This window comes from Saccopteryx bilineata, chromosome 3 (genome assembly GCF_036850765.1).
Source record: "Saccopteryx bilineata isolate mSacBil1 chromosome 3, mSacBil1_pri_phased_curated, whole genome shotgun sequence".
Lineage (NCBI taxonomy): Eukaryota > Metazoa > Chordata > Mammalia > Chiroptera > Emballonuridae > Saccopteryx > Saccopteryx bilineata.
This window is the reverse complement of record NC_089492.1, coordinates 160,983,415-160,997,619: the sequence shown is the minus strand read 5'-3', so window position 1 is coordinate 160,997,619 and position 14,205 is coordinate 160,983,415. Positions and strand designations below refer to the sequence as shown.

General features: G+C 46.7%; 1 protein-coding gene across 8 annotated transcripts in view; it reads left to right on the top strand.

Moving 5' to 3' along the window:
- Positions 1-10,697: 10,697 nt before the first annotated feature.
- RPRD2 (regulation of nuclear pre-mRNA domain containing 2) overlaps positions 10,698-14,205 on the top strand; it is a 133,309-nt gene continuing 129,801 nt past the window's right edge. For all 8 annotated transcript variants that reach the window (XM_066268045.1, XM_066268043.1, XM_066268044.1 and 5 more), the window contains exon 1: positions 10,698-11,429. In XM_066268045.1, coding sequence (XP_066124142.1) covers positions 11,225-11,429 — 205 coding nt within the window. In that variant the 5' untranslated portion in view covers positions 10,698-11,224. The remainder of the gene's footprint in view (positions 11,430-14,205) is intronic.

Genomic DNA, 14,205 nt, shown 5'->3' with positions numbered 1-14,205 from the left:
GAGACCCCGAGGTCGCCAGCTTGAGCCCGGGCTCATCTGGCTTGAGCAAAAACTCACCAGCTTGGATCCAAGATCACTGGCTCAAGCAAAGGGTTACTTGGTCTGCTGAAGGCCCGCATATATGAGAAAGCAATCAATGAACAACTAAGGTGTCCCAATGCACAAGGAAAAACTAATGATTAATGCTTCTCATCTCTGTTCCTGTCTGTCTGTCCCTGTCTATCCCTCTCTCTGACTCTCTCTCTGTCTCTGTAAAAAAAACCAAAAAACCGCCTGACTAGGTGGTGGTGCAGTGGATAGAGCATCGGACTGGAACGCGAAGAACCCAGTGAACAATTAAAAAGTGCCACGAAGAATTGATGTTTCTCATCTCTGTTCCTCCTTTCTGCCTGTCTGTCTGTCCCTATCTGTCCCTGTCTCTGTCTCTGGTGACATTACCCCAAACCCAAGCAAGATTCCTGATGTCCAGAACTGCATTAGTGTCTTCTCAGTGTCTTCTTCAGTTATATCAATTACTGGGAAAAGGTCCTTTTCAGATAGTAGGCCTTAAAATCTAGTATAAGTCCTTGATCCACTGGTTGAATTCAAGAGCTAATGTCTGGAGGGAGAAACACCACTTTGCTATAAAGATGAAGATTACCAGTAAAGGGGGATGTCTGGGAGCATTATCAACAATAAGCAAAATCTTGAAAGGTGGCCTGACCTGTGGTGGGGCAGTGGATAAAGTGTCAACCTGGAAATGCTGAGGTTGCTGGTTCGAAACCCTGGGCTTGCCCGGTCAAGGCACATATGGGAGTTGATGCTTTCTGCTCCTCCCCCACTTCTCTCTCTCTCTCCTCTAAAATGAATAAATAAATAATAATAATAAAGTGAAATAAGAACCACTATTTTAAAAAAAAAAAATCTTGGCCCTGGCCGGTTGGCTCAGCGGTAGAGCGGCGGCCTAGCGTGCGGAGGAACTGGGTTCGATTCCCGGCCAGGGCACATAGGAGAAGCGCCCATTTGCTTCTCCACCCCTCCGCCGCGCTTTCCTCTCTGTCTCTCTCTTCCCCTCCCGCAGCCAAGGCTCCATTGGAGCAAAGATGGCCTGGGCGCTGGGGATGGCTCTGTGGCCTCTGCCTCAGGCGCTAGAGTGGCTCTGGTCACAACATGGCGACGCCCAGGATGAGCAGAGCATCGCCCCCTGGTGGGCAGAGCGTCGCCCCTGGTGGGCGAGTCGGGTGGATCCCGGTCGGGCGCATGCGGGAGTCTGTCTGACTGTCTCTCCCTGTTTCCAGCTTCAGAAAAATGAAAAAAAAAAAAAAATCTTGAAAGGTATATTGTTCTCCGAATAGTATTTCTCCATTTGCTGGCATAGAAATTCAGGAAGACATCTTGGAAGAAGAGCTGGGTCATCCATGATTTGTTATTGCTCCTGTAGTACATAGTGTGTGCTTTTTAAAAAAGATTTTGGCCCTGGCCGGTTGGCTCAGCGGTAGAGCGTCGGCCTAGCGTGCGGAGGACCCGGGTTCGATTCCCGGCCAGGGCACACAGGAGAAGCGCCCATTTGCTTCTCCACCCCTCCGCCGCGCTTTCCTCTCTGTCTCTCTCATCCCCTCCCGCAGCCAAGGCTCCATAGGAGCAAAGATGGCCCGGGCGCTGGGGATGGCTCTGTGGCCTCTGCCCCAAGCGCTAGAGTGGCTCTGGTCGCAACATGGCGACGCCCAGGATGGGCAGAGCATCGCCCCCTGATGGGCAGAGCTTCGCCCCTGGTGGGCGTGCCGGGTGGATCCCGGTCGGGCGCATGCGGGAGTCTGTCTGACTGTGTCTCCCTATTTCCAGCTTCAGAAAAATGAAAAGAAAAAAAAAAAAAAGATTTTATTGTTTGTGTTTTTATTTATTTATTCATTTTTAGAGAGGAGAGAAAGAGGTAGAGAGAGAGACAGAGAGGGAGAAAGGAGAGAGAGAGACAGAGAGAGAAGGGGGGAGGAACTGGAAGCATCAACTCCCATATGTGCCTTGATCAGGCAAGCCCAAGGTTTTGAACCGGCGACCTTAGTATTTCCAGGTCGACGCTTTATCCACTGTGCCACCACAGGTCAGGCTTTTTTTTTTTTTTTTTTTACAGAGACAGTCAGAGAGAGGAATAGACAGGGACAGACAGACAGGAATGGAGAGATGAGAAGCATCAATTATTAGTTTTTTGTTGCACATTGCGACACCTTAGTTGTTCATTGATTGCTTTCTCATATGTGCCTTGACCGTGGACCTTCAGCAGACCGAGTAACCCCTTGCTCGAGCCAGCAACCTTGGGTCCTAGCTGGTGAGCTTTTACTCAAACCAGATGAGCCCGCGCTCAAGCTGGCGACCTTGGGGTCTCAAACCTGGGTCCTCGGCATCCCAGTCTGACACTTTATCCACTGCGTCACTGTCTGGTCAGACAAAGATTTTGTTTATTTATTTTTTGTAAAGAACTTTTTTTTTTTTTTGTATTTTTAGTATTTTTCTGAAATTGGAAATGGGAGGCAGTCAGACAGACTCCTGCATAGGCCTGACCGGGATCCACCCAGCACGCCCACCAGGGGGTGATGTTCTGCCCATCTTGGGTGTTGCTCTGTTGCAACCAGAGCCTTTCTAGCACCTGAGACAGAGGCCATTGAGCCATCCTCAGTGCCCGGGCCAACTTTGCTCCAATGAAGCTTTGGCTGGGGAGGGGAAGAGAGAGACAGAGAGGAAGGAAAGGGGGAGGGGTGAAGAAGCAGATGGGTGCTTCTCCTGTGTGCCCTGGCCGGGAATCGAACCCGGGACTCCTGCACACCAGGCCAACGCTCTACCACTGAGCCAACCAAAGATTTTATTTTATTTTTTTTAATTTATTTAATTTTTTTTTTTTCTGAAGCTGGAAATGGGGAGAGACAGTCAGACAGACTCCCACATGTGCCCGACCGGGATCCACCCGGCACGCCCACCAGGGGCGAAGCTCTGCCCACCAGGGGGCAATGTTCTGCCCTTCCGGGGCGTCGCTCTGTTGCGACCAGAGCCACTCTAGCGCCTAGGGCAGAGGCCAAGGAGCCATCCCCAGCGCCCGGGCCATCTTTGCTCCAATGGAGCCTTGGCTGCGGGAGGGGAAGAGAGAGATGGAGAGGAAGGAAGGGGGGTGGAGGAGCAAATGGGCGCTTCTCCTATGTGCCCTGGCCGGGAATCGAACCCGGGTCCCCCTCACGCCAGGCCAACGCTCTACCGCTGAGCCAACCGGCCAGGGCCAAGATTTTATTTTTTGATGTTAGAGATAGGAGAGAGAGAAGGGGGGTGAGAAGAGGAGTGGGAAGCATCAACTCATTGTAGTTGCTTCTTGTATGTGCCATAACCAGACAAGCCTGGGTTTTCAAACAGTGACCTCAGCATTCCAGGTAGATGCTTTATCCACTGCACCATCACAGGTCAGGCCAGTGTGTGCTTATTGATATAACTGAAAGTCCTGGGGGTCTCACTTTGCCAGATCATAAAGGGTTTTAATTTATAGCTTGCAACATTGCCTCCAAGCAAGACTGATACCCTGTCCTTAAAAATTTTGAAACTTGGGCCTGCCCAGGCGGTGGCACAATGGATAGAGCGACGAACTGGGATGCAGAGGACCCAGGTTCAAGACTTCGAGGTCGAAGGCTTGAGCGCGGACTCAACTGGTTTGAGCAAAGCTCACCAACTTGGACCCAAGGTTGCTGGCTTGAGCAAGGGGTCACTTGGTTTGTTGAAGGTCCGTGGTCAAGGCACATATGAGAAAGCAATCGATGAACAACTAAGGTGTCACAACAAAAAACTAATAGTTGATGCTTATCTCTCTCCGTTCCTGTCTGTCCCTGTCTATCCCTCTCTCTGACTCTTTGTCTCTGAAAAAAAGAAAAATTGAAACTTGGGAGGTTCCAGTCAAGATGGCAGAGTAGATGAACACAGTACTCAGAATCTCCCAGAACCACATCAAAATTACAACTACACTACAGAACAACCACCATTCAGAACTGCCTGAAATCTAGCTAAACAGAAGTCCTACAACTAAGGATATAAAGAAGAAGCCATGCCTGGCCTGTGGTTGCGCAGTGGCTAGAATATCGACCTCGAATGTTGAGGTCACTGGTTCAAAATTCTGGGCTTGCCCAGACAGAGCACATTCAAGAAACAATCAGTGAACAACTAGAATGAAGCAAGCATGATTTCCCTCCCTCTCTCTTTCTCTACCTCTCTCTCTCTCTCTAAAACCAATAAATAAAAAGACATCGAGACTGGTAGGAAGGGCAGAGACACGGAACAGTCCCACACCAATGTGTGGTGGATAAAAATTGGGAGGCATATCTTGGCTGTGGAGGTCCCCCTGAGGAGTGAAGGGTCCCAGCCCCACACCACACCCCAACCCCAGGGTTCCAGTGCCAGGAAGAGAAGTCCCCATAACTTCTGGCTGTGAAAACCAGCAGGAATTGTGGTCAAGTGAGATGAAGGATGGCTGGAGTGCCAGGTATTCCTCTTAAAGGACCTGTGCATGGACTTACTCAGAGTCACTCACTCTAAGCTCCAGCATAGGCAGCAACTCAAAAGGCACCGGGGACATATGTGGAGGAACTGAGATGTCTGACATCAGGAGAAAAGAGAGCTGGAAGGGCAACTTTCCCATAAAAATAAAGTGCTGGTAGAGGCACTTTTTTTTGAGCCCTCCCCTCACCGAGCTGGCAGGGATGTGCCATATCTGAGTCTCCACCAACCTCGCTAATCCTGTTGCCCTATCCTGGTTATTCCCCGAGACCCTGCCCCTTCCAATTTGTGGGCCCACCCAAGCCCTTTCCCACTGACTTTTATTTTTTTGGATTTTTCCAAAGTGAGAAGCTGGGGGTGGGGAGGGCAAGCAGACAGACTCACTCCCACATGTGCCTGACTAGGAGCCACCTGGCATGCCCACCAGGGGGCAATGCTCTGCCGATCTGGGGCGTTGCTCCAACTACAAACAGAGCCATTCTAGCACCTTAGGTGGAGGCCATGGAGCCATCCTCAGTGCCCAGGTCAACTTTGCTTCAGTGGAGCCTTGGCTGCAGGAGGGGAAGAGACAGAAAGAGAGAAAGGAGGGGGGGAGGGTGGAGAAGCAGATGGGCGCTTCTCCTGTGTGCCCTGGCAAGCCCGGAATCTAACTCAGGACTTCCACACGCCGGGCCAATGCTCTATTGCTGAGCCAACTGGCCACAGCCTTCCAGTGGCTTTTTTTTTTTTTTTTTTTTTAACAGAAATGGCTTCTCTTGCCTCATGCTTAGGATTTCCTAAAATTTCTCAAACTGGCTTTTGCATATCCTGTTCCTCTTGTTAAATGGCCCCAGGCCCAGCATTAGCATTAGCTAATTAGTATGAACCTTGACCTCTCCTGGGCACCTCCAAGGAGCTGCACTAGTAGCAGCCATGGGCAGATTACTTTGTGGCTCATTCTAGGTGGTCCCAAGGCAGAACACAGGTGGTGACTGACCTTGTACTTCCCCGAAGGTCCCAGAGCCAGTGCACCCAGGGGGCAGCTTCAGACCACACCATATTACAACCCTACCACCTTCACAGACAACATACTCAAGGAGTGGAGTCAATCAGGACCAAAGCCCACTGAAGCAAGTCCTGCTCTGTAGGGTCGGCTCTTGCACTGCAGCTCCTCCACTGTAGTAGTAGCTGGTCCATGTAGGCCCTTGGCCTGGGGGTCAATCTCTTCCAGTAACACCAACAGCAATCAAAGCTCAAATACAACAACAGGACGGTGCACACAGCCCACATAGGGGTGCACCTGCAGTACCCAGCTACTGGGGAAGCTACATTATTGGGCCCTATAGAACACCTACTACATAAAACTACTCTACCAATACCGAGAGATGTAGCAACTTTACTTAATACAGAGGAACAAACATAGGGAAGCAGCCACAATGTGGAGACAAAGAAACAGGTTCCAAAGAAAATAACAGGAGAAATCTTCAGAAAAAGAACTAAATGAAATTGAGGTAAGAAAACTACAAGACACAGAGTTCAGCCTGACCAGGTGGTGGCGCAGTGGATAGAGCATCGGACTGGGAGGCAGAGGACCCAGGTTTGAGACCCAGATGTCGCCAGCTTCGGCGCAGGCTCATCAGGTTGGAGCAAGGCTTGCCAGGTTCGAAAACCTGAAGTCACTGTCTTGAGTGCAGGGTCACTGGCTTGAGTGTGGGATCACAGATATGACCCCATGGTCACTGGTTTGAAGCCCAAGGTCATTGGCTTGAGGCCAAGGTCACTGGTTTGAGCAAGGGGTCACTCAGTATGCTGTAGCGCCTCGGTCAAGGTACATACGAAAAAGCAATCAATGAACAGCTAAGGTGCTGCAACAAAAAACTGATGCTTCTCATCTCTCTCCCTTCCTGTCTGTCTGTCCCTATCTGTCTCTCTCTCTGATTCTATCTCTGTCACAAAGAAAAAAAAAGACACGGAATTCAAAATAATAGTTATGAGGGTGTTTAAGGAACTTAATGAGAACTTCAACAGCATGAAAAGGGACATAGAAACCATAAAAAAGATCCAGTCAAAAATTAAGGATATATTAACTCAATAAAGAATACCCTGAGTAGCTCAGTTGGTTAGAGCATCAATCACCCTGATACACCAAGGTTGCAAGTTTGATCACTGGTCAGGGCACATTACAGGAATCAATTAATAAATGCATAAATAAGGGAACAACTAATCGATCTCTCTCTTCCTTCTTATCTCTTTAAAATCAATCAATAAAAATCTTTTAAAATAAATTAAAGGAATGAACAGTAAAGAGGATAAAGCAGAGAATCAAACCAGTGATTTGGAATTTAAAGGAAGCAGAAAACCCAATCAGAACAGCAGAAAGAAAAAAGAATCCAAAAAAATGAGGATAGTGTAAGGAGCCTCTGGGACAACTTCAAGTGTACTAACACTTGCATTATTTAAGTGCTGTAAGGAGAAAAGAGAAAGCAAGAAATTGAAAACCTACTTGAAAAAATGACACTGGCCTGTGGTGGTACAGTGAATAGAGCATCAACCTGGAACACTGAGGTCACCAGTTTGAAACCCTGGGCTTGCTCAGTCAAAGCACAACAAGAAACAACTAAAGTGAAGCAACTATGATATTTCTTTCTATCACCCTCTGTAAAATCAATAAACAAAATGTTTTTCAAATTTAAGAAAAACATAATGATGGAAAACTTCCCTAACCTTGCAAAGGAAATAAACATACAAGCCTACAAAGCACAAAGAAACCCAAACAAGATGAACCCAAAGAGGCCCACATGAAGAAACATAATTAAAATGCAAAAGACTGCCTGACCAGGCGGTCGTGCAGTGGAGAGAGCGTTGGACTGGGATGCCGAAGACCCAGGTTCAAGACCTCAAGGTTGCCAGCTTGAGTGTGGGCTTATCTGGCTTGAGCAAAAAAAAAAAAAAAAAAAAAAAAAAATTCTCACCAGCTTAGACCCAAGGTCACTGGCTCAAGCAAGGGGTTACTCGGTCTGCTGAAGGCCTGCAGTCAAGGCACATATGAGAAAGCAATCAATGAACAACTAAGGTGTTGCAACGAAAAACTGATGATTGATGCTTCTCATCTCTCTCCATTCCTGTCTGTCTGTCCCTATCTATCCCTCTCTCTGACTCTCTCTCTGTCCCTGTAAAGAAAAAAATAAACTTAAAAAAATGCAAAAGATTAAAGACAAAGAGAGAATCTTAAAAGCAGCAAGGGAAAAACAGTTACCTATAAGAGAACTCCCATAAAACTCTCAGCTGAGGCCCTGGCCCGTTGGCTCAGTGGTAGAGCATCGGCCTGGCGTGCAGGAGTCCCGGGTTCGATTCCTGGCCAGGGCACATAGGAGAAGCGCCCATCTGCTTCTCCACTCCTCCCCCTCTCCTTCCTCTCTCTCTCTCTTCCCCTCCCGCAGCCGAGGCTCCATTGGAGCAAAGTTTGCCCGGGCGCTGGGGATGGCTCAGGCGCTAGAATGGCTCTGTATGCAACAGAGCGATGCCCCAGATGGGCAGAGCATCGCCCCCTAGTGGGCGTGCCAGGTGGATCCCAGTCGGGCACATGCGGGAGTCTGTCTGACTGCCTCTCCGTTTCCAGCTTCGGAAAAATGCAAAAAAAAAAAAAAAAAAACACATAAAAAAAACCCTCTCAGCTGATTTCTTGGAAGAAACTTTGCAGCCCCTAAGTGACTGCCATGGGATATTCAAAGTGATGAAAAGCAAGGACCTACAACCAAGTTTACTTTACCCAGCAAAGCTATTATTTAGTATTGAAGGACAGATAAAGATCTTCCCAGACAAGGAAAAGCTAAAGGAGCCCATCACTACCAAACCAGTATTACAAGAAATGTTAAAGGGTCTTCTTGAAGAAACTAATACAAAATAATATTGAATATAAACTAATTGAAAATAAAATTTTAATTAAAAATAATACTAGAGCCTGATCAGGCAGTGGTGCAGTGGATGGAGCATCTGCCTGAGACACAGAGGACACAGGTTCGAAAACCTGAGGTCGCTGGCTTGAGTGCAGGGTCACTGGCTTGAGTGTGGGATCACAGATATGACCCTATCATCACTGGTTTGAAGCCCAAGGTCATTGGCTTGAACCCAAGGTCGCTGGCTTGAGTAAGGCATCACTCATTCTGCTGTAGCCCCCTGGTCAAGGCACATATGAGAAAGCAATCAATGAACAACTAAAAAGCCACAATGAAGAATTGATGCTTCTTATCTCTCTTCCTTACTGTCTGTCTGTCTGTATCTGTCCTCTCAGTCTCTCTGTATCTGTCACACACAAAAAAATACTGATTTTACAGAGAGGAAAGGAGAGGGAGAGAGACAAAAAAAAACCATTGATATGCTCCGGTATGTGCCCTGATTGCAGGATCAAACGGGCAACCTCTGTGCTTCACAACGACGCTCCAACCAACTGAACTATCTGGCCAGGGCTTAATTTGTATTTACAATATTTTTAGAGAGACAGAGAGAAGGGAGGGAGAAGGGAAGCAAGTTTTGTTCCACTCAGTCGTGCAATTCATTGGTTGCCTCCTCTGTGTGCCCTGACCCAGGATAGACTGGGGACCTCAACCTTGTCCTCTTAATTGACTGAGCTAACTGGCCAGGGCCTAGCTAAAATTTTAAACAAGAACAAGTGTCACTTCCTTCCAAAAGCCTTCCTGATTCACCAAACCACTATTCCTATGCCCATACAATACTCTCTACCTCCCTTATCCTGCTTTATACTTCTTCACAGAACTTACTACCCTCTGATACATATTTGCTTATGGTCTCCTGACTCTAAGCCCCAAAGGAAAGGAATTTTTGTTTTGCTGTTACTCTTCAACATCTAGAATGGTTCATTTAATACGTTGAATAACTTTTCGTTTTATCAATGATTACTATATAGATTCAAGCTTGATAAAACAGGTTCCCTGCCCTGGCCGGTTTTCTCAGTGGTAGAGCGTTGGCCTGGTGTGCGGAAGTCCCAGGTTTGATTCCCGGTCAGGGCACACAGGAGAGGCGCCCATCTGCTTCTCCACCCCTCCCCCTCTCCTTCCTCTCTGTCTCTGTCTTCCCTTCCCACAGCCAAGGCCCCATTGGAGCAAAGATGGCCGGGGCGCTGGGGATGGCTCGGTAGCCTCTGCCTCAGGCGCTAGAATGGCTCTGGTCACAACAGAGCGATGCCCCAGATGGACAGAGCATCGCCCCCTGGTGGGCATGCCGGGTGGATCCCAGTCGGGCGCATGCGGGAGTCTGTCTGACTGCCTCCCCATTTCCAGCTTCAGAAAAATGCAAAAAAAACCCCAAAACCCCAAAACAAAACAAAAACCAGGTTCCCTGACTTAAGACACACGAGTCCAGTGGGGAGATGTAAAATAATTAAAATATTATTGCATGGATTGCATGTGTTCAGCAGGACACAGAAGCCTCCAAATCTGCTCAGAGGATTTACAGGGCAGATGTTAAAATGGTTAATCTAGGTTGTGCTAATCAATATAATAGATATCCAATGCTCTTGTAAAGTAAAACGTATTATGCAATTGTGAAATTGTGTCATAACTGGCACAATTTCCACTTTTCTTCCACTTCACTTCCTCTTCCTATAATTCAAATAGTGAAGTGGCTACGAATGGTCCTGTCCAAAAGGAATGTAAAATACTGATTGCTCTGGGAGTTTGCGTAGTGAATGGCTCGCTGGAGCTGGCGCAAGCGCATCAGGCACGGCAATGCAAGATGGCTGCTAGCCACTTTGTCGTGCGTCAATTCCCTGGGGATCTGTGCTGAGGCGACTACAGTCGCCTTAAAGTAACAGTGGCCGCTAAGTGGTGGGTGTTTCCCGGCCTTGTTGTGTGCGCTAGTAGCCTCAAGTGAGAGACCTCAGTGGGAAGCAAAAGGCTGGGGGAGCGATTAGCCCCCTCCCAACTTCTCCTTAGTTTGACCAACTCCCTACTCCCTCCCTCTCCGTTTTTCCTCCCAGCCCGCTACGCGCTGATGTGCTGCGCACGCGCACAAATGATCGAAGCTCCTCTTTGGCCCTAGGGACTTGCTAGCTCTTACGCGCGCTTCTTGTTCTTCTTCCTTGATTGGTCCGATTGCCTCGCCATCACTGCCACCCTCTGCTTTCTAGGTTGGGAAGGAAGCGGGGGGCGGGGCCAGTCGGCGCGTGCGCGATAGTGTTGCTGTCCCTTTGCTGCTGTTGCGTTGCAGAAAAAATCCTGACTAGGTATCCTTGGGCCTTTTCTGTGCTAGAGGATCTAAAGGAGAAAGATTTCTGCAACCGAAGGGGCAGTCGGGTAGTATTAAATTTAAGCTATTAACACCTGCCATTATAGGAGCGTGGGGACAGGGGTGGGGAAGGGCCTTAGCGTAGAGAGCCGATGAGTATAAAAAAACCTTTGGCTTGGGGGCTAGGCGTTTTGAAAGGCTTTTTGGGACCTGTTTTCTGCGTAATTTTTCCTGATTACTGACTGGTTTAAACACACCCACTGAACAATTCTGATAAACCTTCGAAACCCGAAGCCCCTCCTTGCAGCGTGTAAGAGCCGCCACCGTGCCCAATATCTCTGGTCCGCTGTCCTATTTCCAGAAGAGCCTAGCGCGTGCACCATCCCTCCCCCTGTTCTCCCTCCCCACCTGCGGCTTTCACGCACTCGCAGTGATTGTTTTGCTCGCTCCCGCCGCCGCCGCCGCCGCCAGAGGAGCAGCAGCGCCTGTGGAAACCGGGAAGATGGCGGCCGGCGGCGGCGGGGGCAGCAGCAAGGCCTCCTCCTCGTCGGCCTCTTCGGCAGGGGCTTTGGAGTCCTCGTTGGATCGAAAATTCCAGTCGGTAACCAACACCATGGAATCTATTCAAGGCCTGTCGTCCTGGTGTATAGAGAACAAGAAGCACCATACTACTATCGTCTGCCATTGGATGAAGTGGCTCCGGAGATGTGAGTATCGGGAGTGCCTCGGGGAAGGGAATGCAGCCCCCGTCGCTTGGGGCTTTCCCAGGGAGCCGCTGCATTTGGTTGGAGCTCTTCACTTTAAAACTTTGACCCGAGTGTTCCCAAGACTCCATTCTTAGCCAGGGTTTTCCAAAATTGCAGGAGACTTAGCATTTCTTGGATATTTTAGCCACTGACTTGGTGTGACCTTGGGCCGTTGGCCCCAGATCTATAGAGCTTTATACATTATATTATTTCTGAGCCTTGTAAGGTTTTGTTGATTTTACTGAACCTTTACGGAAATTGTCGCGCCAGTTTGTTTCTTAGTATAGGCCTTGACGTGTAAATGATTTGTGGTTTTCTTGAAAATAGTCAAGCACTGGTTTAAGCAGTAGTAAATCCACCTATTTCGTTGGAATATGTTGGGTCGCTCTGTTTTCTGCTGATCTAAATGTAATAAGACGGGCTTTATCAAAATGAATGTTAAGTAACATGAGCTCTACATAGAGCCGAGGGTCTACTACCTGGAGGTTTCCCTGTACCTGTGTTTGCTGCAGTAAAATACAGCCTTTTAGATACTGACGGGCAACAACTGTAGTTAGTATCAGTAGTTTACAATCGCTTGAAATACCGTTTTAAGGAATTTTGATTTCATAGGTATTAAAACAGGAAATAAAAAATTGTGCTTTTTGAATATATAGTACTTTACCCCCCAGTTACTACTTTGTACTCTTCATTGGGGAGTGTTTCCACTTTGCTGCTTTGCTAGAGAAAACAGATCTAGTAAATTGTCAGGAAGCATGGCTTATTTGCAAAAGAGTTCAAATCTTTTAGGAGAAAGTGTGGAGTCACTGTTGCTTCCTACTGAGAAGGGAGAGTTAATCCTAAATCCGTCTATATTTTAATTTTAGGTCTTTGTTGCTTTCTGTGCGTGGCTTGTCACCAGTGTTACTCATCATCCAGTTAACACTTCTGCCATTGTTTCTGTAGTGTTCTGATTTTTGTTTACCTTTTAGGGAACAGGTGGATAAAACTTGGAAAATTTTATCCCAAGCTTCATTTATTTGTATATAGAAAGTTGTTATTGTTGGGAGAGATGTTTTGTAGCTCTTTGAATAATATATGCTGAAAGGGTTGTAAAACCAAGACAGGATTACCTGTATTTACCAATATAAGATCAAAGTTACTTTCTTTCCAAGAGGTAAAAGTAGAACTTACAAAATCAAATATAACAGTCATCATCAGAGACCCTTAAATAATATCTGCTATGTACCCAGCCCTTGTCATTTACAATATATCTGTCTCATTACATCTTAAAATAATACTAAGAATATTTTTTAAACATTGATTTAAAGGTGGGGACACAAAGGCTCAGAAATATTAAGTTGCTTAAGTTTACACAGTAAAATGGTGTTGTTAGGATTTGACTTTACCATATTAATTGACAATGGTACATTTAACTTTGTAAAATGTTTCAAGATTATTCTTGAATGTACTTGGTACACCAGTGGTAGCAAGCAGTGCCCATGTGATCCTAAGGATATATTTTCTTAAACACGTTCTTCCTGTTTTAAAAAATTTTTACTAAATTATAAAAGTATTTAATATTTTCTACCTTTGGGCTCTAGTGCTTTAACTATGGTTACTGTATTTCTCCATGTATAAGACTATCCCGCCTGACCTGTGGTGGCACAGTGGATAAAGCGTCGACCTGGAAATGCTGAGGTCGCCAGTTCAAAACCCTGGGCTTGCCTGGTCAAGGCACATATGGGAGTTGATGCTTCCAGCTCCTCCCCACCTTCTCTCTCTCTGTCTCTCTCTCTCTCTCCCTCTCTGTCTCTCTCTCTCTCCTCTCTAAAATGAATAAATAAAATTAAAAAAAAAAAAAGACTATCCCATGTATAAGATGCACCTTAATTTTGGGGCCCGAAATTTGAAAAAAATTGTATTACATAAAATTATTGAACTCAAGGTTTTTTTTGTGTTTTTTTTTACAGAGAAAGAGTCAGAGAGAGGGATAGACAGGGACAGACAGTAGAGATGAGAAGCATCAATCATCAGTTTTTCCTTGCAACACCTTAGTTGTTCATTGATTGCTTTCTCATATATGCCTTGACTGCAGGCCTTCAGCAGATGGAGTAACCCCTTGCTCAAGCCAGCGACCTTGGGTCCAAGCTGGTGAGCTTTTGCTCAGATCAGATGAACCCGCGCTCAAGCTGGTGACCTCAGGGTCTCAAACCTGGGTCCTTCCGTATCCCAGTTCGACACTCTATCCGTTGCGCCACCGCCTGCTCAGGCGAACTCAAGTTTTATTCATCATAAAATTCATATAACTCCTATCACTGTCAAAACTCCCATCCATTTACTTGTCCTCATCTGTGTTTGATGATGAATCACTGTCTTCAATAATGAGCGCAAAACCAAGCACAAAAAAGCAGGAAATGCAAGTAAAAAAATTTGCAACCATTGTATAAGACCACCCAGTTTTTAAACCCCAAATTTTTCCTGGTGGGGTGCATCTTATACATGAGGAAATACCATACATCATTGGCAAGAATAAGTTGATCCTCATCCCTGCCTTGTGGGATTACAAATAACAATTATAATATTTTTTCTAGTTAGCAATAATGAAATATATCGGAGCCAGAATTTTTCTGCCTCTGCTGTTGATATTGTGTCTGAGTCTATTTCCCTTGTCAATCTCTTATTTCTTCCTTTTTTTTTTTTTTTTTTTTGCAAGAGAGACAGAGAGAGGGACAGATAGAGACAGACAGACAGGAAG